This window comes from Drosophila santomea, chromosome 3R (assembly GCF_016746245.2).
Source record: "Drosophila santomea strain STO CAGO 1482 chromosome 3R, Prin_Dsan_1.1, whole genome shotgun sequence".
NCBI classification, from domain to species: Eukaryota; Metazoa; Arthropoda; class Insecta; order Diptera; family Drosophilidae; genus Drosophila; species Drosophila santomea.
In genome coordinates, this window is record NC_053019.2 from 20970668 (window position 1) to 20997147 (window position 26480).

A 26480-nucleotide genomic window follows, 5' to 3' on the forward strand; every position below is an offset into this window, starting at 1 on the left:
GCCTTTATAGTCGCACCAGAGCTGAGATAAACAGTTCCCAATTCCCCGTCGTAAGCGAAATCATCCCCTGGATGAATCCCAGGGGAACTGGACACCCATCCAAGTTCAATCACCGCCAGTGCGATTTTACATTTTTTATTCGTTATCTCTGAATGAACTCTTACTTTAGCTTACGGGTTAGGGCGACATTGTACAATCAAATCGATATTATGCCTAAGCGAAATGGTAATAAATACGTGTGTGCAATCTGGGCAACCGGCCTCACTTGGCTTCCAATCAGTTGTCCACTTCCGCTTCAGGTTTAGCGCCCAGTTCCGGTTCCGCGGGACGTGGACGCTTGGGTCCGGAGGGTATTGGCGGAGGTGGAACATCCGGCACCGCGCTGTTTTTGCTCTCCGATCCGTTGCGAATATCCTCGAAGCTGGGCTGCGCCGGCTCCAGATTCTCCAGCGGAAGTGGCTGCGGCTGTGGCTGTTGCTGAACTTCATTCTGGACGGGATTCAGTGGCTGTTCCTGGTCCGCGCGCGGCAAGGTGGCTCCACGCACGGGATAGCCCTGGCTGGGGTAGTAGTCGTACGGCGGCAGGTAGTTCTGCCTGATGAAGCCCGCCTGATCGTAGACCACTGGGTACTGGCTGTACGGATAGGGCGGCAGGTGCATGGGCTGTCCTCTGAACTGGGAGGGCAGTGGAATCAGCATGGGCGGCAGTCCGTGCTGATTGAGTGGCAGCGGCATCTGCTCCTTGGGCATCTCCTGTCGCTCCACGGTTCCCGGTGGCGACGCTGCCTGGGGCTGCTGCTCCACTGGCGTCTCCACGGGCTGCTGGGGCTCATATGGAGCATAGCCAGCGGGATACTGGGCGGCGGTTGGCAGTGGGTACGGGAGCTGTAATATTGGGGTTTCAATTGAAATATTTTCTATATTTTCTTGAGTGCGGATTTTTTCCGAAGATAGACGTCTTTGAGTTGCTAGATGAAGTGATAAAACCCCAGTTTGTTACCTTTTAATACCTATTAAAGAATTCCTATTGGGTATTATAAATACATATTAACCTACCCTTTCGTTGGGCGCCAGTCCGGGTACAATCGGCTGGCCGAACCTCACGATCGGAGGACTGTAGAAGCCGTAGGGATTGAAGGGTCCGAAGGGGGCGTAGCCCGGCTCATGGATGGTGGGCTGGATGACCGGGTAGGCGCGACTGGAGGTCAGGTTGTCGTCGGTGGTGATGAGGGCGTTGTAGACCTTGGGCTTCTTCCTGAGGCGACGGGCGGCTTGCGAAGAATCGGCGCAAAGAATCAGTGCCAGTAGCAGGAGAATCAGAATGGTGTGCTGCGAAGAATAGAAATCGAAATTGAAATCGAAATCGGCGGTTAAATACACAGAGATTCTGGTGCCCATTGACAGCTGTCCCTGGGTTTTGTCACTACCGCTGGATGGCAATCAATGAAAAGCATAATCTGAATCTGTCTAATTGATCGCCATATCGACAATCAATCAACGAATTGTTTGGACTACGCACAATGTGTATATGTCCGTGTGTTTGGACGGAAGTTGGCTAGCTGGAGCTTTGGCAGCTCTACAGGGAAGCTTGTTAGTAATGGCTATGAAACTTATATAGCACATAGGTTTGGTATATGAACTGACTACCCGCCCAGAAGAAACCCACGACTTTCAAATACCAGCGCTGCAGTCGCCGAAACAATCAACACATGTCAGCCTTTGTTGCGAATTCTCTACACTTCATTAGTTTTGAATTGAAATGTAGATTGTTCCTTTAATTGGATTACGGAGTAGCCGATCGAACCGGACGGTGTTGCTACCTCACACTGAGCGAAAATACTCTGCAAAGAACTTGTATCAAGTTCATACATATATAGGAAGCAGCTATCTAGATTCTTGATTCTTCTGAGAACAAACTCTTTTGTCTTTTGACGCAGTGCACGGGTTCAAGTGGAGCTGCGGCAAAGCCTTTTCCTCGGAGAGATGGAGTCTCTAGGTCCGGTTAGACGAGTTGCCCATGGAGGAGGAGGAGTGGCACCAGTGCCACTGCAGCTGGTACTGGAGCATGGAAATGCAGTGGAGCGATCTGCGGAACTGTGACCGCGTTTCTGATCTTGATCCCCCGATCTCCGGATCCCCGGAGGCCGCACTCTAATTGCCGCTATTGGATTACCCAGACATCCAAGATGGGTGGGGCTGGGCCGCCCTCCTCCTTGGATTGCTCTATTGCTATTGTTGTTTGTGGTCCAAGAGACTTACAAACTGACTGACTGACTGACTGACTGACTGACTGGCAATTTGCCTTGCTTTCCAAGCATTTCACTTTGACTTTCCTCCACAACTCACCCACTCGCAATGGCCGTGATCTTTTCTCCTCGCTGCGAGGGAGCAATTTTCAACGCTTTTCCTTTTTTTATTTCTTATTTTCTAGCTTCGATTTCGTTTTCGATTTCGTGGGCATCTGGCAGCAGTGAAATTAAATGGATGCCGCTCGAATCAGCAGACAATAATCGGTGATCAAGTGCACTCCAAGCCACGAAATTGGGCCACCTCGAGTGCCACATTGTGAGGCGCGTTAAAAGTGATAGTTCCAAATGGTTCAATGGCTCGGCGTCGCCTCTTGGCCATGGGTGTTTCCATAGGCTCAGTGGCGTTCCGAGCTGAGAAATCCAGGTGGGTGGTCACTCGGAGGTGTCAGTGGAGTGGGGATTGAAGATTGAGTGACGAGCCTACTTGACCTATAGATACTTATACTTAGAAGTGAGATTCTGCCAGGTTTGATTTGGTTTTTCAATGATTAGTGATAAATGTGGCTTGAAAAACCAATTAATTGCTTGATGGATAGTGGTTCAGTTTTGTAATTGCTTAATTGTTGCTATTTGTATATCAATCAAAGTAATTTGCACTTTAATTAGAGAATATATGTCGGTAATGTTCAGTATATCATAATATAGAAAAGCTCGGAAAAACTTGTGTCATTAAAATTGAATATTACGTTTTATACCATTTTAAACGCTTTTACTGCTTAAGTATATGGCAAAAATAAGAAGTGACATGTAAGGTATTTAAATCTTCGCCTATGAGCTTTTTTAGCATTTTAGGACTTTTCTTGGAATCGCAGTTCGCAGTTCCAGCCACATGGTTCTAGCCATTCTCTTGGTACTCAGTGGCCTGCATGTGCACATTGGCCAGTTGGCGGCTGACTCAGAGGCAAATCGCGTTGGATTCATGGCTAAGACCAGTTCAAAGGCGATTGATGGCAGTGGCGTAACCTTAAACCTGAGTCTAAACTGGATCTCGAGCTGAGTCTTTGATTGAATCTTAGACTGGCAAACGAAAGTGAAAGTTCCCAGAAAGTGTGTGAACACTTAAAGGTCCCTTGTATAACTCGATGGGTATTTAATTCGATGATAAATCAGTGAATAAAGTCATCACAGACGCCGCTTACCTTTTCCATTTGCATATTGGCCGTGTGCTTTTGTTTTCCCTCTTCTTGTGAACTGTTTCCTTGGATTTACGTATGCAGGTGATGCACGCAGTGTCAGGAAGCTCCAGAAAATCCAAAAAAATATGTCATAAAGTGTCTGGTCTGATTCGCACTGGCAATTGCCAGTCTTTAAAAATGCACAATTTGTTTAGCGACTGGCCGCCGACACGGAATGACTTTGAAAACAAGTTGCTGCGCCAATGATAATGTGCATGAAATGCAGTTCACTCCGGAGAACACAGATCACGATTTCAATACAATACAGTTGGGCCAACGGCCGACTTGAGTGGGATTCAGTTGAGTTGTTGAGTTGACTTCACGCGGAGACTGCCGACGACCGACTGACTCTTTCTGCGGCTGCGCACGCGCGTTTCTTGGTTTTCAGTGGCGTTTCAGTGGGTTTCAGTGGGTTTCAGTGGATTCAGTGGATTCAGTGGTTTCAGTGGGTTTCTGGCGACTTTGAGCGGACGCTGGGCGCGCTCCATGGGCAACCTTTTATACCTTCGACAGCAGTGGCAGTGGCACCAGTGGTCATAGTGGCCATGGTGGCCATAGTGCTGGCAATGAAAAGCTGGCTAAAAGGCTTGCAAATAAACATCTGTGTTGGCTTTGGGCCATTTTTATGGGCGTACGAACAGGAACTTCTTGGAGTTGGCCTACTTTCAGCTAGCCTTGCACCGGGTGTAATGACTTTTTTACGGCTTTTCAAGAATAATAAAAATGAACTTAATAACTTCTAACAACTTGTTCTAACCGGAATCGCATGGGTAAATAAAGTTAACAGCAAAGGATTTAATATTAGGTATAACAAAACGAATTATTGCTCATACGCCCTGGTGTCCGCACATAAAACGAACTGATGTCTAATGCAGTTCCCAAATATCTTCACATCTTTCTCCATTATATTCCAGCTTCGTTTCTCCCAGGGTATTTCTCCAGTCGAGTGAATGGAAACTGAAGCACAATCTGAACAAATCCAAATGCTTTTCCACTGGAGGCGGCGTTTTCATTAGCTTCGATTTAAGTGCTCGGCGGCATCAAATGAATGCAGTAAACCCGGCGAAAGTGTAGAATAGGGGCGTAATGAACGGCGAACTGGGCTAGGAATTCGTTCAGCTCTCGACACTCGGGAAATGCAATTGTCAATTGGCAGTTGTGGTCACAACAAGTCTTTATTCTCGGCCAAAACAAACGGGCTGACGGGTTTCACTTTCGTTGCAAAGTTCAGAATGGCTGTTCATTTTGCACCATAAAAAGTCTGGTTTTAGTCATTCCACGCTAGCTGACGGGCCCTCAACTCTCTGCTGTTTACCAGATTGTTTGTTAAACAAGGTTTATACATGCACTGACACTGGGAGAAAAACTATTAACTTGTAAGATAAAATGTAGTTCTAAAATTACATACCAAGCAAGTAACTCTTTTATTTCAAATCTTAAGTAGGCAAGCAGTAGGTTTTTAAGGGCATTTGCAACTTTGAAGACTTATAGTTTTGCTGTGAGTGCACACCTCCATCTGCAGCATGATAGTTTGTTTTCATTTGGCGCAGTCACGTTCACAGTCAAAAGGTGATAAGAGTGATCCGATCCAAACCGCTCCGGTCCTCAACCACACGCGTGCTGCAAGTTGTGGGGTTTCCTGAGTGCTGAGTGCTCAGTGGGGTCAGTCCCGAAAACTTGGAGATCTGCTGGGGCTGTTTGATGGACCATTGTGGTGGGCGGATTTTCCCCTTGACTGTCGGACGCAGTTTCGCTTTCGCTTTCCCTTTTTCTGTTTTGATTGGCACAATGAGTCTACGAACTCCGCTGACCCCAAGCCTAGATGTTTGCTTCACAATACAATTCATTTCACTGGTTTATAAATATTCCATCATCTATCTTCAAATAGCTACAAAGAAAAGGTCTAATAAAGCTATTTGCTGAGGCCAACACGAAAAACGAAGAATATTGTTTGTTTTCGTTCTCACTGATTTTGCTTTCGCTGCTAAACGTCAGATGGCGCCACTGCATGAACTAGCCAAGTCTCGCTCTCCCGGTTTCGCCACCTGACGACAGATGGCGCCAGTTCAGTTTGAAATTTTGGTTCAATTGGAATTTGCTCAAAGTCACGTCACATTTTTGTGATAAGCCGTGATTCAGACTTGTTGATAGCCTTGCATTTGGAGTCTGGCATCTGGCAGCTGCTTCCATCGTTGCTTGGGGGCCTTTGGCCCTTGATAAGGGTAATCGGTGTGCCAGTCAATCACCCGAAATCGACCCGATAGAAGGTTAATTTCACTTTGATTGCTTCGCAGGGTACGGTGTCTATAAAAACGACTGTTGAGCTGCCCAAAAAATGCAGTTGCAGTTGCGAAGCGGTACAACACATCAGCATGAAGGTCCTTATTGTTCTTCTTTTGGGTCTGGCTTTTGCCGTGGCCGATCACCATCACCATCACCACGACTATGTGGTGAAGACCCACGAGGATCTGACCAACTATCGCACCCAGTGCGTGGAGAAGGTTCACGCCAGCGAGGAGCTCGTGGAGAAGTATAAGAAGTGGCAGTACCCCGATGACGCGGTGACCCACTGCTATCTGGAGTGCATCTTCCAAAAGTTCGGCTTCTACGACACCGAGCACGGATTCGATGTCCACAAGATCCACATCCAGCTGGCCGGCCCTGGAGTCGATGTGCACGAGTCGGACGAGATGCACCAGAAGATCGCCCACTGCGCCGACAGTCACTCCAAGGAGGGCGACTCCTGCTCGAAGGCCTACCACGCCGGCATGTGCTTCATGAACTCCAACCTGCAGCTGGTGCAGCACAGCGTCAAGGTCTAAAAGGAGCTGGAATGCAGCCATCCAGAACCATCTGATCGCTTGTCTAAAGTTCAAGTCGTAAATAAATTATTTGTTTAACGGCCTAAATGTTTTTACTATCTATCAATCTAGTTATCTCTTGAGTTCGTTGGCGTAAACTATTTCATTGCACCTCGCCGCTTCTCAGCAACAGATGGCGCCAGTGCATACTAAGCCAACTCATGCTTTTGATGCTCTAATATATTTAAATGCTTACCATGATTCCAAATTTGAATGCAAAATTGATTGGGAATTTAATTTTCTGTGCCAGAAACTCATTATTTTAAGGATATATTCTATATTTTGTGTCATTTGCCTGTAACTTTGTCGAAAAAAGTCCCAGAATTAAGAAACATACTGTTTTGAGCAGCTAATGACCACAGCTAAACATTCCCATCCCGTTTTAGTAGATTTAGGAAATTTTAAAATTTTGCAAAAAATGTCAAAAATTTAAAAATGCCAGATGAAAACCCAAATTGATTTTGCATTTTGTAACGAGTTTAATGATGCAGGAGATTTCAGTTTCGGTCCATTACTTTTTGTGTTATGCCAAAAAAAAACGGATTCTTTTTAGGCGGAAAATCGAAAAACGGCTTTTGGCAAAATATAGTATTTTTCTTCGGTTTCTTTTGGCTGTAACTTTAGAAAAAGGGCGCACAGCCAAATAACCAACTGTTTTGTGAAGCTAATATTCTCAGCTAACGATTTAGGTTCCATTTTTACATGATTCTTCAGGAACTGCGGCCAAAAAAAAAACGTTTTCATTTGAGAATCCAAATGACATTCCACTTTCTTTGTTCTCAAGCTATGGTTCGTCACATATTGAGCAATGCAAATGGCTGCTATGAATTTAATCGTAGCTGCTAACTATCCTAAATTAGTACTTACTTTTTGAGAGCACACGAAGTTTGCTAATAGGAATGGAGTATATGGAGTGGAGTGTAATTGAATAGAGCATCTTCTCGATTTACATATTATCTCCTATTGCCATGGCATATGCCAGTCAATTAGCTATTTTGATATATAAGGTAGGACAATCGTTTTGTATCGGTATAACACAATCGTTGTGTTCCCAATCCATCATGAAGACCCCGGTGTTCCTCCTCTTGGTCATATTGGCCTACCTCCTGGGAATGGCTGTCTCCCAGAATAAAACTGAAGAGGAAAGCCAGAAAACTCAGGAGGAATGTAAGTTGTTTAAACTTCCTTTTTCAGTGCCCTGCTGATTACATTTTTTGAACAGTTGAAAAGTGGTGCAGACTGGGACACGGCTTTGGTGGCAGATGCAGAAAATAAGCAAATTGTTGTTATAATAAACAATTGGGATTGTTAAGATCCGCCAATGGTGCAAGCAAACTTAGATACGCAATAACTTTATTTTTCATCACACTTGTATTTCATGGTTCCACTTCCTTTTGACTCATAAAGTCCTTGACCCAATGGCCAAACTGGCCGGAAGTGGCGCACCTGTAGGCCAGGAAGGCCCAGTCATCCAGGTGGCCCGTGTCCCGCTCCTTCCGGTTGCAGTACTCCACCACCAGCATCAGTTCCTCCATCTGGTTGTGCCCTGCAAAGATCTTCGCTATCCGCCTGCCATTGTAGCCACTCTCATCCGTCCACAGTCCCAGTTTCTTCACCAAACACCTCAGTGTGGCTGCGTCCTCTTCCTGGCCCGCCTGGCGACACCTTTCCAGATCCTCGTAGACCATTTCCGCGGTGGGTAGCTTCCAAACCGAAGCCGCTTCCGTCCTAGCAGCCATAATAATGAGCACGCAGCTCCAGCAGATGATCTCCAGTCTTAAGTGATTCATTGCGTATGCGACAGCTTTAGGTTTGTTAGTGGACACAGTTCACCAGTGAACACGGCTGTTTTATAGATCGCTCTGGGAAGACTAGGGAAACCAGTTCTCGAAGCGGCATTGGCACTAGCCTAGAATTCATGGAAAATGCGTCTACTGGCCGCTATAATTGCTGTCAGCGCGGGAACATCTGGTGTGACGTAATCGGAGTCTTTAAAAAAACTCTAAAACGATGCTGTGTCTCAAAATGATCCATAATTCGAGTACACCTGCACTGGGATGCGAGTTCAAGTTCATGAATGGTCGAGTGACTGGGCAGTTTTGATCTACAGTCACGTTTCGGTAAAAAGCGCGATTAAGATGAAAATCATATTTAATGAATGGTGTCTGGTGTTTTTCCTGCTGGTGGATATATTGATAGAGACTGGGATTGATAGAATAAAGAGTTAAGTAACTATGTCACCTATTCTGCTGCTTTAAATTGTTTGACAGGTGAAAAGCATTCATTGTGCTTCTCAGCTAAACTTTCCTTTTGAAACTGCAATTTTGCGCTGTTTCTGTGGAATATACTTTATAAAGCAATTAGCATGCAATATTCTTTTGGTAATTTCTGTATACTTTCGCATACATTCCATCTACTTACTTGCACCTTCTTCATAAGCCTGATTAAGCGATGCAGTTCTCCATCCACAATGAAATCGGCTAAACTGCAACTGCAATTATAAGTGCGCGGATGACTGCGCAGGGCGACAAGTTCCCAGGATTCAGGATAGAGGGTTCAGGCTCCAGGATACAGGACCCAGGACCCGCCCACTCTGCGCCCAACTGAAGGACGATTGCCGGAGATTGCAATCACACGTGTATTCGCCTTTGTGGCCGTGTGTGTTTTTTCCACCTTTCCTTTGACTGCCTCCATGGGCTTTGTTTTCCGTGGTGGGAAATCGCAAATTGCAAATAGGGAATGGTGGGAGTGAGGCATCGAAGGGCCTTCGACTTTCTCCGCCGACTGTGATACTTCATTAAACAACTCGCAGTGGCGTTTTCACGCTGCAATAGACCTTTCCGCACCACTCAACACGGCCCATGTCAGCCGCATTTGACAAAGCTAATTTCGCCCAAAAGCCAGACCTCTCCGGGAATCCAAGCCCAATTCCAAACCCCCCGGAGCCACCATATTCCAGCACATCCGTATTCCATTTTCCACATCCCAGACCTCAGCCAGCCAAACGCCAAACGCCAAACAAACACTTGACGCGACCTATTCAATTATTTCTCAATTAAATGTCGTGTAAAGAAGAAGTCATCATCACCGAGTCGGCATTCGTCATTGAACGCAGGGAAAGCCATCAGCCAGGAAACAGAGAGAAAATATATTAAATTTCAGTCTAATGTGAGTCTTAATATTACATTAGTTTTTAATAAAGAGGAGTTAGTAATGGGACTGTAAACCAGGGATTGGAAGTTACCTAATCAGCTTATGTGCTATAATCAAATGAAAGTATTATGCCTTGCAATTACATATTTCTCCCAGTGCATCCGCAAACACTTGGCACATTTGCTGATCCACAAAAGTGGGCGTGGCACCGCACAAGTGTCGAAATAGTCAAAGGCAAGGTAAATTCAATTCGGTTTTTCATTTTCATTTCCATTTAGCTTTGCTCGTGTCGAGATTGCGTTAGTTTGCCTGCCAGGCAGCATTAAGTACTTAGTTTCAAAGAGTTTCCATGGATCAGGGGCGAATGAATCGAAGTAAATGGATTGGCAAACCTCAGTTCCTTTGACTTCACGGTGATTGTTTTTTCGCGATGAATTCGTGCTATGAATTACTATGAATTACATCGCAGAACCTAGAAGGTTTACAGATGAATACATGTATTCTGGGTGATTTTGCAAATGGTTTGGATTCAGCAAAGCTCTTTGTAACATTCCTCCCTTTATGGGAGGAATTCAAATAAAATCACTTTTCGTTGTGCAGACTGTTTTGCGAAGCTAATATTCTCAGCTAACGACTTATGTCCCATTTTGACATAATTCTAAGCGAACTGTGGCCAAAAGTAACCTTTTCATTTGAGAATCCAAATCTGTACAAGTTATGACATTGAACTCCCTTTGCTCTCAAGCTGAAGTTTCAAAAATATTATGACTAATATGAATTTCATCGTAGAAATTACCTATCCTTAATTACTGCTTACTCTTTGCGGCTACACGAAGTTTGCTAAAAGGAAAGGAATACACGGAGTGGAATACAATGTAATTCTCAGATTCTCCTATTAGCTGGGCATGCCATGGCATATGCCAGTCAATTAGCTATTGGGATATATAAGGTAGGGCAAATGCTTCCTATTGGTATAACGCAATCGTTGCCAATCTATCATGAAGACCCCGGTGTTCCTCCTCTTGGTCATATTGGCCTCCCTCCTGGGACTGGCCGTCTCCCAGAACCGATCTGATCCTGCGTGGATGGAAAGTCAGAAGAAATGTAAGTTGTTTAAATATTGCCCTTTCAGTGACTTGCTGATTACGTTTTTTGAACAGTGGAACAGTGGTGCAAACTGAACCTAGGACCCGCCTATGGTGGCAGATGCAGAAAATAAGCACATTGTTTTATGATAAGCCAAGATATGATTGCCAAGATCCGCCAATGGATCTTACGCAAATAAACTTAGATACGCATGAATTTTATTTTCCATCACACTTGTTCCGCTCGTGCTATGAATTACTATGAATTACATCGCAGAACCTAGGAGGTTTAAAGATGAATACATGTATTTACACAATCTCAGCAGCTTCTGGGTGATTTTGCAAATGGTTTACATTCAGCAAAGCTCTTTGTAACATTCCTCCTTTTATGGTTTATGGTTTTTTACAATCCTGACCGCCATGTCCATTCAAATAAGAACACTTTACGTTGTGCATAGAAAAATGCCTTTCGAGTTTAATGGTCTGCGACTTGTTTCCTTTCAAAGCGCATTGTTTCTCCGCCGAGTTGCCCACATCCATCCATTTCCCACCTCCGCAGCGACCAGGACTCAACTGTTTCCATTCAGTGCAGCAGCCAGCAGTTCAACTGACCCATCAGCCACCCAGCCACCCAGTCATCCAACCCACTTTCCTACAGCCCCCGGAAAATGGGCAGTCGTTCATTCGGGCTGCTCTAATTGCAACTTTGAAACTCAATTGGGTAGACACAAGGCCACCGGGGGGCGGCCACTTCTCGAGCACAAACCACCAATTAAATATAAATGTTTGCGCTTTTCTGAGCAGCTTCCAGTTCCTTTTTCCATTTTTTTCCGACTCGTATGTTTTTGCCGCTTTCAATTTGCACATGGACTGCTCTGTCCGAGCTGGAAGGTCAGTTCAGTTGAGTTGATTTTCGTTGCGTGATGAAAAGCGCTTCGCAGGACACGTGCTTTTTGTTTAAGCCAGGCCAGAAGCAGCAGTAGCAGCTCCTTTTTATCCCACCAAGGACCTGCTAACGATGGGGGTTTCCCTGCCACTGCAACTTTGGTCCTGCATTTTAGTGCCGACTTCTCGGGAGTCGGAGAAATGCGACAGTAAAAACTTTTGGTCATGGGGGAAATTATGGGGAGAGCGGCGACACGTTGCACCAAAAGTTTTTCCAGCTCGCTCGAAAGTTTTCCGCCCACAAAGTTCGGCGCAAAGCGGACGAGAAAATGCTAGAAAATTGGAATACTTTCAAAAGTTTCAAACCGAATGCAAAGGCATCTTTCATTTCGCTCAGCAGGACGATGGGCGTGGCGGGGTTGGTGTTGTTTGGCAATTTTTCCAACTTAATTAATAATTAATTAGTGAATCTTCTGAAAGCCAAACAAGTGGCCGATGGCCGGCCGAAAGAGGGAAATTTTTATATGAAATAATTTCATGTTAAAAACTCGCACAAAAGGCCATGGCAATGCAGAGTGGCGATTGGGAGGGGCTGCACTGGAAAAAAACAAACTAGTTTAAGCACAATACAACACATACTAGGATCCAAATAAATGTTAAGTTTGCTTCTAGGGCGGCTTACTTCAGTCGTCATTAAACGATTGTTTTAAAGAACTTATTGCACAACTCAGTAACATTTTTGGGGCAGTGTACTGGGTAAGCCGGACACGGACTGAGCTGGAGGTCAGCGCGTGCGGCGGCTTTTGTTGGCCGCACTCCGCGCATTAGCGGCTAAATTACTGGCCAGTCCGCTGAGAGTGCTCGTCCGCTGGTCGAGATGGTCAAGGATGGCGGATGCAGGATGCAGGATGAAGGATGAGGTATGGAGGATGCAGGATGCAGGAGCAGGCGGCACTGTGGTAATTGGAATTAATTCAGCATTAAGCCTCATTTTCTTTGGCCAACTCTGCGTGACCGTGGGCGTGGACATCGCGACCACCGCCGCTCCATTATGGAGTACCAACATTTTGTATAATTTTTTTCTACTCCCTGTCCCGCTTTTAATGCAATCGCCTGGCTTGTTAATTAATTGCGCTTAGTTGCCGCAAATGGCAGTTGGCAAGCGAGCGGATACGGGTTTTCCCGTGTCCCGTGTCCCACGATGGGCGTGGCCGGCAGTTAGTGGCCAGGATATTCCTTTCGCACAGAGTCATTAGCGGGCGAGCAATTAGCAGAACTTGGCAGCGAAATGCAATTGCGGGAATATCTTTGCAAGAATGCAGTGCCCCTTTTCGCAGAACTCGACATTTTATCTCGTCTCAAGCACATTAAATAGTTGGTACACAAAAATATTAATTGCTTTGCATTCAATCAAAGTCGCTTTTCTCTATTGACACAAAATAGAATATCCAATTAAGTTTAATCTTTGTGTAAAGCTATTCCAGCATAAGAATCCAATTACTCCTAATCACATGTCAGTTAGGCACCCGCATAATCATGCCCGGAATGTCTGCACTTCAAGTCAAAGGCAACAATTGCAGTCATGCACATGCAATTGCACATACACATATAGAACTTGTATACTTTCGGTGGCCAATGTGGCGTATGCGCAATGTGAATGCGAATTTTGAGACAAGTGGAGGTCCTTTTCGAAGGGCGAGTGAGACGGCTACACTTTGTCTGCAACTTATTGATATTTTGCTCAGCACGAGGGTGGTAAATAAAATATATAAATTAATTAGCAAAAATGGTATTCTCAAGTTATTGCCATTTTAAGGGTGCATATGCCATACTAACAGATTTTTATTATAAATAATAATTCTTGAACACCCTTTGTTCGGGAACTCTTCAATCCACCCGCTGATTGCTCGATTCCTCATCGCATCGACTTCTTGTAACAGTTTGGTCTGTTTCGCTTGTACGCAATGCCACGCCCCCCTGCCAACCGAACTCTGTGCCGCCCCCAAGCGCACTGATTAACTGTTCGGTGTGGGTGGAAAATGCCTTTTGTTTTTCAACTGACAATCGCCAGTATTCCTCCTGCCTGCAGCCAGTGTCTTCCATTGTCCCAGATATATATTGTAGATAGTCATTGTGCTATTTTCCGCTTGATTACGGCCAAAGGATTTTTGGCACACACGTACTCACACCCACACCCACACCCAAACACACACACAACACCCACACCCACACCTACAACCAAGCAAAACAACACCACCCACGACCCAGAAATTGGCATTGTTCGCTGGCATTTGACCGCGGGTTTGGCACTCGCAGCTCCACAGTGCTGGTGATGCCTCCTCCTGCTCCACCTCCACCTCCTCCACCTGGGCACCTTGGCAACCATTAAGTGGATACGCTTATTATCCATTGTTGGCGTTGATATGAGCCAGATCCCCACATCCCCGCATCCGCTCCTCTGACCTCTGCGGCCTGACCTCCGTTGCTCCTGTGTAATTTTATTCATAAACTCAACTAAAACACATTGCCGGCTTTGGCTAAGTACCGGATTTTGTGTGAATTTTCAAATAGTGGGGATGTGTGCACTGAAAAAGATATATCTAAAGTTATTATGAGATATATTAATTGATGTTATTTTGATGACATATTTCAGCAAAATTGAGACGCATGCTTAGAGGAATTGCAATCATCTTGTCAAGCAGTAGTAGCATAAGTTTGAGTCCTGTTTAGTTTACGATTTTTGTGGCAGTGCATTGGGGGGAATGGGAGGATGTTTTGTTTTCCGGGCTTATTTGCTGCTGGCAGTTGGCAAGGCACCAAAAAACACGCAGCAGGCGGCTGGCTGGTTTGGCTTTTGTGTCAATGAATACAATAACCAAATTAAATAACCAAGGTGATGCAGCCAGGCCCATAAATCCGCTGCCTGCAGGCGGCACTCGCTACGAGTCCTGCGAGTCCTGCGAGTCCTTTTGCAAAGGGGTTAACAGTCTGAAAGAAGAAGATGGGGTAGCTGCAATTAGCGTACTCAACAGCTAGTAGATACTTATCTGCGGATCATAACTCAACAATGGCCTGGGAAAATCCACTTTTCTGCCACAGAGCCTGTCGTTTTGATATCCAATTTGTTTATTTGCGTTTATTCCGGCATAAAATCAAAATAAACGCTGCGGGGACGTTTCCACACATGTTCGTCTCTGAATGTACATATGTCCCTGTTCAAATGGCAAACAAATAATGATATCAACTGGCTGAGTATCTCAAGTGCAACCTTCCCACACACAGAAGATGTGTAGATCTGTGCATCCTTTGGATACATTGCTATCCGCAAGATGAACCTTTTTTCCACTCGACTGAATCGCCTGCGAAATGAAAAACCACTCGAGTTCCTCCATTTAGTTTAGCCCCAGCTCGCATTTTCATTTGCTTGTTTACCTTGCTGATTTCTGTTTTCACAAGAAGAAGGAGATCCCTCTGGTTTTTTTGAGCAAATTGCGAGCAATTTAACTGCAATTAAATTGCAATTTTACCACGCACAAAGTTGGCGGCCGAGTTGCCTCGATTCCGCGAATCCGCACAAAGGCGTCAGTATTCCTCGCCAGTTTTCCCTGAAGTGGCGGCTTTCCATTGTGCCACCTTTGTGTGGCCGTGGCCAAAAGGAAATAACACTGGAAACCTTTTGCATTTGCACATTTTACAATTATTTTCGCACTAAAAAGCGGCGAAGGCGCCACGCCCCCCCACTCCTCACATCCTTGTGCCCGCCTCTTGACTGTGCTGTTATTTCTGATTTTCAGATTTTCAGCTTTTCACTTTTCTTTGTGCGCGGCGCATAAACAAAATGGCCGCCTTCTTATCTCGCTCATTGTGCAGCGTTTCCCCGTCTCCCTCCCACCCACACACTCCCTCTCGCTCCCTCTCACATCCCTCTCACTCACTCGCATTGTGCAGCGACGCGTGCTTTATAAATTGTATTTAAAAGATATAGCAAACGCCAAACAATTCCTTTGAGCGAATGCCACAAATAATTGCTGGCCTTGCCGCCGCAGCTTTTGTCTCGACATTTGGCTCTCGAGGAGCAGCAAGGACTCCAGGATCCCCGAAGGATACGCGTCCCTAGGTCCTGCGGAAGTGGCGACGGCAGCAGCTGGCACTTGAGCTAGGTGCTCTAATCGCGTTTTAGCCACGAAACGGAAGAGTTATGGCCACCAATGGCACTCAAGAGCTTCTTCTTAAAGGCGGGCTTAATACTTTTAAATTATGTGGTAAACTTGGCTTGATATTATAGTAATTCTCCTTTATTTCGCATAGATTGCTGTAATGTAAACTTCGTTGTATGGAATCATTCGATTTTAATTACACGTCAACCGAAACACCTCGTTCTACGTGCTCAAACTGCCTAATTCCTTGTAGACACCTGGTTATTATGCATGAATATTGAATATAAATATTAATTAACGAGTGAGGAAGCCAGGACTTGGCCCGAAGTCAATGCCAAGATGGAGGCAGAAGTGTAGAAGTTTTCCTGGCTCGACTGCCATGTGCTGAATATTTAATTTAATTTAATTAAATTCACGCTGAAAATAACTTTGCAACAGCAAGTGCCAGCATCCGGCGTAATGAGATAAATTTGCATAAAAATGTGCTGACTTGTCGCGTTTGCGAGCACATCCTTGCATCCTTGTTGCCGAAAGGAAAGCTATTTGCCAGTTGGCATCGGGATGGTTTTTCCAGTTTTCGGTTTTCCAAGGGAAATGAGTAGCTGGCGCTAATCCTTTACAGGACGAAATGCTGGCATATGCCAACACCAGAGAATCGCATGCCAAATTAAATTTTAAATAACTTTCCAGCGGAGCGGCGAAGGATAACAACATTTTCAAATGTTTAAAAAAATTCGCTACTTACTCGAAAGTGGAGAGATGAGCACGTGCCGCAAATAAAGGACGACGATGTCCCATTGTCCTCGCAGGATGCTGCCTCTAATCCTGATTCCGTCAGCTTAATGTCACCAAAACATATTTCACTTTCACGCAAATCGAAAACAAATTCAACCCGCTGCTAGATACAAAATGTGTGTTTGTGTATGCCTACAACTCGCATTTTTTTTTTCCATTTTCCCTCTTGTGACAAATTGTTATCCTTTCAAAGGCTCAAGTGTGCGTCAAGTCATTGTTGTTGTGGTCAGCTTGGCTCGTTATTTTGTCGGTCCTGCAATTTATCTGAAGTAGCTTGTATCTGATGCATGAATTATGCGCTTTGGCTGTTTTTGATCATTTTTCGGTTCGACCGAACCATAATTTTTATCCCAAAAATTTGTATCTCGAATATGGTACAGTGTGGAATATATTATAAACATTATAGTGATTTGTCTTTATTGTAATATAGGGATCTACTATCTTAGATCTATCTCTAGCATAAACATCTGCACAATCAATCTTGTGTTGTATTTCTCATCGACTTACTGATATTTACCTAACTGCAGTTGAATAATTTACCGAGTACCCTTGAATCTGATTGCCAAATGCCAACCACTGTGCCACTGCGAGTGTCCTGGTGAGGTCGCACCCCTTTTTCCCCTTTCCGGATCGCCAGTCGGATCTAATAAACTTAACAATAACCGCTTTTTATCGCCCGCCCCTCCCCGAACGCTTGCCATAAATAATTCTAATAATAAATTAAATGCATCCGCAACCGCTTTTCGACTGCGATTCGGGTCAGTGATGAGTGAGTGAGTGAGTGAGTTCCACAAGCGATTTGCACCCCCATTTGTCTTGCCAAACTCAGACAGTTATCCTTGGCCATCGGGCAGGAGCACACAATGCGCAGCCCGATCCACCGCAAACCCATCCTCCATCCTCGCATCCTTAAACCTTTTCAATCGCATTGCGAACTCGTATTTTGAGGGAAAGTCAGTTGAGCGTGGCCTGTAAATTGAATTAAATGATTGTGTTGCCAGTCGAGATACATTCTGATTTCTAATTACCCATGGCCAGGCATCACACACCAGACACCTGGCCACAGAGTTTTATATCCTGGCGAATGCGATCTGGAAAACTGGGGAGTTGGGGAGCTGGGCCAAGTCCCCCTCTCAATCAAATGTGTGTAATGAACTTATTTACACACTTTCCGTGACGAAATTTGATGGGCGCTTGCGGTTGAGCTGCGCTGGCAAATGAAATTCGGGAATGTCACCCACAGACACAGACACTGCCGAAGCATCCAAACATCCCAGTATCCCAACATCCCAGTATCCCAACAGCCAAGCATCCGCATCCATCCACCACCAGAAATGGGCCATCCACCCACCCACAAAACACCCCACCAATGATTGCGGCATTGCCTTTTGACACGAGCATCCACACTGCGGATAAGTATCTTGTAGAGAATACAAATTAAATGTAAATTTGTATATATATGTATCATTATGTGCGAGGATACATGAACTGAGGATATTAGTATTTAAAAAACACTTGCCTTTCGTTGGAAAGACTACAATAGAGATACTAAGTTGAAGATACTAAGTTGAAGATACTATTTTGAAGATACTAAGTTAAAGATGCTAAGTTCAAGATACTAAGTTGAAAATACTTGAAGATACTTTTTGATACCAGTAAGTTCAAGATACTAAGTGGAAGACACTAAGTTGCAGATACTAAGTTAGTTTACTAAGCTAAGATACAAAGTTGGAGATACTAAGCTGAAGTATCTTTCAGTGCTCAAAGTTGTAATGTTACTCTCAATTGTAGGATTATGTTTCCCTAGTATTTCATGTTTTCTCGCAGTGCAGCCATCCCGGAATCGAGTGGCATCCACCTCTCCACCCGGCCCAAATATTACAAAGTGTTTTTGCGCCCGTGGCAGCGCGTCGCAGAAAAGGGGCGTTCTGTTTGGCCGGGAAAACGTCCGAAAGGAGGGGAAGGTGGGGGGGAGGGGATGGAGGGGGTCCTGGGAGCGCGACGACGTTTATTGGCAATAATTACGCCGGGCTGCCGTCGACGTCTGACCGGAAACACCAGCGGATCAAACGCCCAGTTCAGCTGGCGGAGGAAGGCAACCCCGAAACGGAGATACTTAGCAGCTCCATTCCACTGGGCGGGCAGACAATGTCAAAGTGTGATTTTTCGCTTGAAATACTTTTGCACAAATGCCTTGTCTGCCCGGGGAACTCGAGATGCGAAAATATGTTTAACTGGCATTTTGAATTATGCTCGAGTGTCATTGTATTGTATTGGGAAAAGGGGGCGGTTGTGGGCGGTTGGACTTTGGCTGGCGAGCTTCGGCATTATTGAAAATTGAAATATATCTTGTATTTATTGAATGTGGTTTGTGATAATGTGGTGAGTGAAGTGGCTCTTGGGGCGTTCATAATGAACTAATTGAGAATTTACTCTCTACTTATCTCATTAAAAGAAGTAATAAATATGAACTGGAATTCAGTCACGCCGTTTTAATATGTACATTTGTAATCTAATTCGTACGATAACTTAAAGTAAACTTCGTTTAAAGACTTTTATTAAAGACTCCTGTTAAGTTCAGAATCTAAATATAATATGTACGGCTCACAACGTTTTTTTTTTTCTTATCCTATATACAATAGCATCCATAATCATTAAAATTTGGAAACGCATTTAGCTACATAAAACGTATTTCCATCTGCCTGAATTTCAAGTCACTTCTGAAGTGGACGCGACTCGAGCACAAAACCGATTTTAATGTATATTATATGCAGCATTTAAGGATTTAATTTCCTGGAATTGAGTGTGCTTCCCGGAGCTTCCACGGCTTCTCCGCCTTCAACTACCAGCCCCCGCTCTGCCAGGCCAGGGGTTCTACACTGCAATTAATGGGTATCAGTAGTATATAGTATCAAACTGGGTACCTCGCTTTTAGATTAAGATATTCAACTCAGTTATCATAATGGTCTTGCATAGAGATCTTTACTACCTACTTTATTGATTTCTGTTTACTTGTAGTTACTTTATTTATCAGCGATAGCAACTTAAATCGGAAACTGCAGTTTATTTAAATGTTGAGCAGTCACCTCAGTATTTACCACCCAATTAGGGGTGCTTTTCGCTCAGTGATCCTCAACTGAGATCGGCGGCCATTGTGCGAGGGCTGCGCCTGCGTTTTTCGGGGCGATTGTATAATTGAACGATTCTGGTTTCGAGAAGCCATCACAATGGAGGACCGGCGCGAATCACTTGAAGGTATAAACTTGGGCATTGTACATGTATACTTTACACATAACTTCGTTTTGTTGGCATTATGTGCGCATTTCAATAATCGCAATCACAATGAACACGCGAGTGCCCACAAAGGACTCGGCCATTTACTCGCATGTATTGCATGTATTTATTGTGCGATACGAGTATGAGTACGATTATTATGTGAGATCGATCCTTTGTTCGCCTCCTTTGTGCAATGTGTTAAAAAGTTGTAAGCATTCTTCATTATCCGATACCAAGACCAAGCCGATGCCAAGCCCAAAAAGAAACCGATGCCAATTGCAATTGGTTCTTTTTTGGGGTTTTCTGCGCAGGCGCAGCGTCTTGAATTTCGTCTTGCATCTCGATTCGGTTGCATCCTGCACCTAAGCGCTATGCGATTTCCAGGGAATCTATCTCGTGGGTACTTTTGTGAAATTGTAATTCAATTAAGCAAGGACTACTTCCTCCTTCCTTTGTGCGCATAATTGTGCTGGTAATTGATATTCGCTGGCTGGGCTGAATGACGGGGCAATTCAATTAAGTGCTTCGACAAAAGATTAATTGTGCGTGTGGGCGAGTCCTTGCGGCGATTGAGGTGGTTCCTCTATGCGAGGTCCATATGCGATATGTGTTTCCATGTACATTTATATATTTATATGTAGACGTGATGGGAACCAGCTGCAACAGAATGACAAGGCAGCCGGCATTGCTCATACGCCCGGGATGCCAACACGAGCCAGGATATAAATTGTACTATGTCACACGCATGACGTCAAATCGAAATGCCTGATAATGCGAGAAGTTAATGCAGCACATGGCGAATTATGTTTTGACATCCTGGAGAACAGCGAACAGCGAACGGAGAACTGAGCAGCGGGCGATAAAAGACAAAATAACTTTGTTAACGAGGTCCTTAAGGACATGCACACGCCCGTTTCCCGTTCCCCAAAAAACAAATGCTTGTCACTCGCAAAAATCCCCCTTTTTCGTCCTGCGAACGGAGAAAACGGAGAAAGGAGTGCTAGAGTGATGGAGTGCGTGGAGATGCCAGTGGAAAAATGCCAAACGACTGGGACAGGAATGGCGGTGCTGGGGCTCTGGGTGGCACATTATCCTTTTGAGAAATGCTAATGTTATAGCAGCTAGCAGCCAGCACTTATAACCGAAAAAAGATAAATATGCAAATGTGTTTTTTCCCGCCCGTTTTTTTCTACTCCACATTTCCATTTGGCATAGTTGCGGTCGCTATATGAAGCGTCGTTAATGTCCTTGATATCCTTTTTTATTTCTTAATTCGAAGGCCTGTCTAAGGGTCTCACAGCTTGCACACCCCGTTTGAGTTGTAAATAAAAGTACAAACGGAGCATAAAGCTTACAAAAATTTGACAGTGTTATATTTATAAGATTTTAAATGAATATATATACAAGTAATTTTAATATAAGTAAATATAAACGTAGTGCACTTCAAAAGTCCTTCAAAGTATTTTACTATGCGATTAAATTTCAATATGAAATATCTTTCAGTTCGCAGTTCGTTTTTTTCAGGGGTTATTCCACGGATTTTTTCACTTTTCGTTACAGCAGCTCATACACTAAGCGAAATTTGAATAAAGATCAGCGTAAATTGCAGACATGTGCCGCCTGCCAGGGCGAGAGTTACAGACAAAGGATGCAGGGGCTGCTGGGAGTGCATCCTTTGTGCTGGAATAATAAATCGGTTACGGCTTAAAGGGCGATAACCATTAGCATTCGGTTAACTGCGCGTGTCATTACAAATTATTAACAATTCCAGACCCAAAAGCGACAATCGACAAACAAAGGGTCGCTTCTCAAGGCGATTGACTCGAGTTGCCCAAGAATTTTCCACCGGAGAGTGGGTTGTGGGCTGTTCGGTGCTGGCGAAACACGAAGATCGCATGATTTAAATGCCATTTTAATTGAGTTTCAGCCAGACAGCAGCTAGCAAGCCCAAGTATATATATAGGGTGTTTTTTTTAGAGGTATAGAACTTTAAATTGCAATAAAACAACGATGGATTATTCGATTGACATGAATTTTATTGACATGAAAGATAATCTTGTGGCATTACATTTTAAATATGATTTCTGGCATATGACCGCCACGGCTGGCTCGGATGTAGTCCAATCTGGACGTCCAATTTGCAATGACTTTTTCCAACATTTGGCCGTATATCGGCAATAACACGGCGAATGTTGTCTTCCAAATGGTTTAGCGTTTGTGGCTTATCCGCATAGACCAATGACTTTACATAGCCCCACAAAAAGTAGTCTAGCGGTGTTAAATCACAAGATCTTGGAGGCTTATGAAAAATCGGGAACAACAGCAATCTCGTTTTGGGCCCATTCGACGAATCTACGCCTTGCTTGATGATCGTTTGGTTTCAATTCTTGCACGAGTTGGATTTTGTAAGCACGCATGACGAATTGCCAAACCAAACTGAGAATAAATCACTTGACAGCTGTTAAATCGGTCGCCATCTTGAACAGTAATGCCAACTTAAAGTTCTATACCTCTAAAAAAAACACCCGTTACAAATATATATAGCTATGTCCACCCCCCGCTGCTCTGCAATGCCAACAAGCAGTTTGGACGGCATTCAAATGAAATTTGCCACCAGCTGGGAAAGCTGGAAGCTGGAAGCTGAATATCCTGCTCCTGCCTCTGCTGGGGAAACATGTCGCATGCCGCTCACAGGACGAAGTAACAACGCAAACTATGTACCAGTCGGCTGGCACACAGAAGGGGTCACAAGTGTGGATTCCTATCTAATTTATAAATATTTCAAAACCAAAGAAACTCGGACATGGGTCTAGAAATGAGGGAATTCTTTAGGTTGCATTAAATACTTGAAAGGTAAGATATAATAAACTGTATTTTGGAGTACAGTATAGGCATGTATCCAATTGTGAAAGTACTAAAGTATTAGCTCTCATTTGAAACCCCTCCCTATTTGTGTGAACGCGAGTGTGTGCTTTTGGGCCAAGGGGGCGTTGCAGTGCCAAGTGGCCAGGATACAACGGCCTGCCAATTCGGCGCCATTGCCGTTCGCAATTATGAAACTATGCTGGAAGTGCTCGATGCGCTTGTATTGGTGAGCGTTTCCGGCTGCCATTGTGTAGCCACACCATGTGCCATATCTTCGGAACTTTTGCCATTGGCTGAATGACTGGATGGTTGGTTAGATGGTTGGATGGTTGGATGGTTGGATGGTTGTTCCTGGGCTGCGAGTCCTTTGTGCCTGCGGCAAACTCGAAATCAATATCAGTTGTATCCTTCGGCAGCAACAAAAGAAGCTGAGCCTGCTGATTGACAGAAACAATCCGCACAATCACACTCACACACAAACACACACAATCACACTCACACATAAGCACACTCACACACACACAGTGGCAGGATGAATGCCATCGGGAACTTGGAACTTGGAACACAATCGCAGAACAACCCTTCAACACTCAACTACATTTTGATTAAAATTTTATTTGTTGCTGCGCTTCCAAATACAATACATTTATTTCCTTTGAGCTCACGCACACAGAGAAGCGGAAAACAGAGCACAGAGCACACAGAAAACTACTCGAGCAACAAAGCGCACAAAAGCGAGTCCTTTTCAGTTTTATTTGATTATTTTTATTTTTGTGTTGCTCCTGCTGCTTGTCAACATTCCAAAGGGGTTGCCTGCCAGCCCGTCCAGGACTCGCCGAGTCCTTGGCTCCCCTCCCCTTCCCTCTCACCCTCCTGCTGCCACTGCTGCCTGCGAAATAAAATGTATAACTTCCATTATTATTTTTTATTTAGTCCGCTGGCCGCTTGTCGCCGCCAGTGATGATGACCCCATCCGGTGTCCTTTTCTGTCACAGAGCAACCAAAATATAGGATACTATCAAAGACACTGAAACAAATCTTTCCTTTCTACTAAAATGAGGAAATAAGAACATAATAGGGTATTTTAACAGACTCGTATATAAAATCACGCGCTGTAAGTCAGCTCAGTTAAGTATTGTTTTATTAGTTAAACTTTCCTGTGTTTTGATAGTCTTAAAATCTAACTCTGAACTTTTCAGATTCAATTTATTGTTAATATTTTAATTAATGATTTATATTTGAAATATGTATTCAGTTCCTAGGGACATCCAGCTTTTCCCTGTGCATCCTGGCACTTTTCATCCACTCTCGCATTTGTGAAACTTTTGGCTTTTCCTTTGACTATTTGCACTGCCTGACACGCTGGCGCTGTACGAGTATTTAAATATTATTTTAAATAGTGTTTTTTGCGTGTGTGCGTGTGTGTGTAAGCCGTCTGCATTGTTTCGTCCTGCGTCCTTCGTCCTTTTCGCTGCTGGGCGGATCCTTTGTTCCTCCGCTCGCTTTTGGAGTAGCTCTTGAGTTACGTTGCCATTTTCGGTGCTCTGTGCTCCGATTGCTACGATTGCTCCTCGCCTTTTGCACTTTATTATTTGAGCATTTATTTTGCATATTGTGCTCGGTTTGTTTTTTAACCGGCTTTTGTGGCTCAAGTGCAGGGATATAGTGGAGAGAATTGCTTTTTAGTGTCGGGTATTTTCCGTGGCATTTGTATTGCAATTTATTGTCGAGGTGTTGGAGGGGTATAGCCTACTATCTTCGATTCTTATGCGTTCTTTCTACGGTAAGTCATCATTATAAATTGATCTGAATCTGATTCCCCTTAAAACATCAAACAATCTGCCTTCTATCTGAATCAGCACTCATCTAACTCGATTCGCGCGTGCCAATTACTCGCAGGATGAAGTCAGTTCCCAACCGAGCAGACCACAGCATTCCACGTGTCCTGCTTAAAGGACTCGACACACTCACAACCCGATGCGATGTCAATTAAACAAACAAACAAACAAACACACTGTTGGATAAACATCAACGCCCCTTGATGAGGCAAATCATGGCATTTAGATATTTATCGCACTCTTAACTAGGCTAACCCCATCGCAGCCAGGCCAATCGCAACCACTAGCCACTGCACCACCCAACCACCGAAACACTGAACCACTGTGCCACAGAATCACACGTCGATGTCAACCGCAGACTACACGTGACATTTACGCAGTTGAAAGAGCAAAATCAAAACGTTTGACGAGGATCGTGGATATGCAAAGGCAAACAATGGAGTGCAACAACCCCGAATCCAGCATCCCACGCTATTTAAAATCCATTTAAAATCCAGCACTCTGTCGCCTGGCTGGGTTTTAGGGAATATTATAAAAATATATCCTAAGGTACAGTTGCCATCGCCAGCAGCGACACATATTACTATACTATACCATACCATAAAGAGGCCTGTCAGCTGGGATAAAAGAATCGAACTAACCTATTGAGCAGGCCACACCAAATGTAGGAAATCATCGGTATATGTAAATTATGAGTTTTGTGTAAACAAAAAACCCGCGCAGTGAGTGCATCAAAGAACAGGTCTGCGGGGTGGGATGAGCCTGAGCCATTAGCCAGCCATCCCAGCTACTGTATTCAATCACATATCTGGGCATTCGAGCTCACAGCTCACAGATGCACATGCCACATGGAACTCAATGGTCGTATCATGTGTTGGCTGCCTGGGCGGCACATACTACCAACAGCAAACAGCAAACAGCCAACAAATAACAGCCGAAATCAAAAGCAAAACAAACGCAGGCGATCCAAAAAATTGATTTCTCATCGCTTTGGCAGTTGCCCAACAAGCGACGCAGGTTTCACTATTTCTGATGGACTCTCTGCTTATTAGCCGACTGTGACTGTGACTGCCTGACAAAAGGCCCCCAACCCCCCCAAAAAAAAATAGGCACAGTGGTTGGGGAGTAGCTTTTTATTGGGTTTATAACTAAGAATAAATAAGAAATAATAATTGGGTGTACTACAATAATAAAGATATTTATTTAAATATCTAAGAAATAATTATTGGGTTTACTATAATAACTAAGATATATATTTAAATACATAAGAAATAATTATTGGGTTTACTATAATAGTTAAGATATATACTAAAATACCTGAGAAATAATTATTGGGTGTACTACAATAATTAAGATATATATTTAAATGCCTAAGAAATAATCATAAAATATTAAAGATATATATTAAAATGCCTAAGAAATAATAATTGGGTTCACTATAATAACTAAGATATATATAGTTAAATAACTAAGAAATAATTATTGGGTATACTACAATAATTAAGATATATATTTTATTGGGTGTACTACTATATTTAAAATATATAATATAATTAAATGCCTAAGAAATAATTATTGGGTGTACTACAATAATTAAGATATATATTTAAATAATTACTAGGTTTACTATAATAATAAAAATAGTTATTTAAATACCTAATGGCTTACTTCCCGTGATCCTTCTGTGTGTGAGATTCTTTAAATGTTTTTTAAAAACCTATTATACTCCTTAAGTTCTTTTACTCACATTTGCCCCTTGATCCTGTCTAATGGTTTAGTTTTCCCAACTCCCAGCTGGTGCCACTGTGATTTCCAGTGGCGGTGATTTTCGGTGGTCTGGGCCACCTACTTTACACGTTCGCTACTTGAAATGGCATTTGTTTTCTTTTCCAGTTTTTTTCTTTTTCACTCATCCGTCGACGTTTTCCCCGCGCTGTCTGTTGGAAAAACAAGGCATCCTCGTTGGTTTTCTTCTTTTTGTGGGGGGCTGCCAAATTAGTTGTTGCTGCTTGGCCTCTGACCCTCGCGGTTGACAAGCCGCAGGTTGGGTTACATTGCCCAATGGAGTCGCTGCATCTTGT

General features: G+C 43.9%; 4 protein-coding genes across 4 annotated transcripts; 2 read left to right on the plus strand and 2 right to left on the minus strand.

Moving 5' to 3' along the window:
* Nucleotides 1–125: 125 nt before the first annotated feature.
* LOC120451772 (vegetative cell wall protein gp1) lies at nt 126–3904 on the minus strand. Its single transcript, XM_039635702.2, has 3 exons — nt 3449–3904; nt 1057–1329; nt 126–885 (listed from the first exon to the last, which is right to left on the minus strand). The coding sequence occupies exons 1-3, from the start codon at nt 3461–3463 to the stop codon at nt 277–279; spliced, it is 897 nt and encodes a 298-aa protein (XP_039491636.1). The 5' UTR covers nt 3464–3904; the 3' UTR covers nt 126–276.
* A 1908-nt stretch (nt 3905–5812) lies between these two features.
* Nucleotides 5813–6393, plus strand: LOC120453938 (general odorant-binding protein 99b). Its single transcript, XM_039638883.2, has one exon. It carries the CDS (start codon nt 5857–5859, stop codon nt 6304–6306), a length of 450 nt encoding a protein of 149 aa, XP_039494817.1. The 5' UTR covers nt 5813–5856; the 3' UTR covers nt 6307–6393.
* A 1315-nt stretch (nt 6394–7708) lies between these two features.
* Nucleotides 7709–8348, minus strand: LOC120452098. Its single transcript, XM_039636173.1, has one exon. It carries the CDS (start codon nt 8133–8135, stop codon nt 7722–7724), a length of 414 nt encoding a protein of 137 aa, XP_039492107.1. The 5' UTR covers nt 8136–8348; the 3' UTR covers nt 7709–7721.
* Nucleotides 8349–10456: 2108 nt separating this feature from the next.
* Nucleotides 10457–10800, plus strand: LOC120452118 (ductus ejaculatorius peptide 99B). The gene is made up of 2 exons (XM_039636196.2): nt 10457–10602; nt 10659–10800. Exons 1-2 carry the CDS (start codon nt 10497–10499, stop codon nt 10715–10717), a joined length of 165 nt encoding a protein of 54 aa, XP_039492130.1. The 5' UTR covers nt 10457–10496; the 3' UTR covers nt 10718–10800.
* Nucleotides 10801–26480: the final 15680 nt, after the last annotated feature.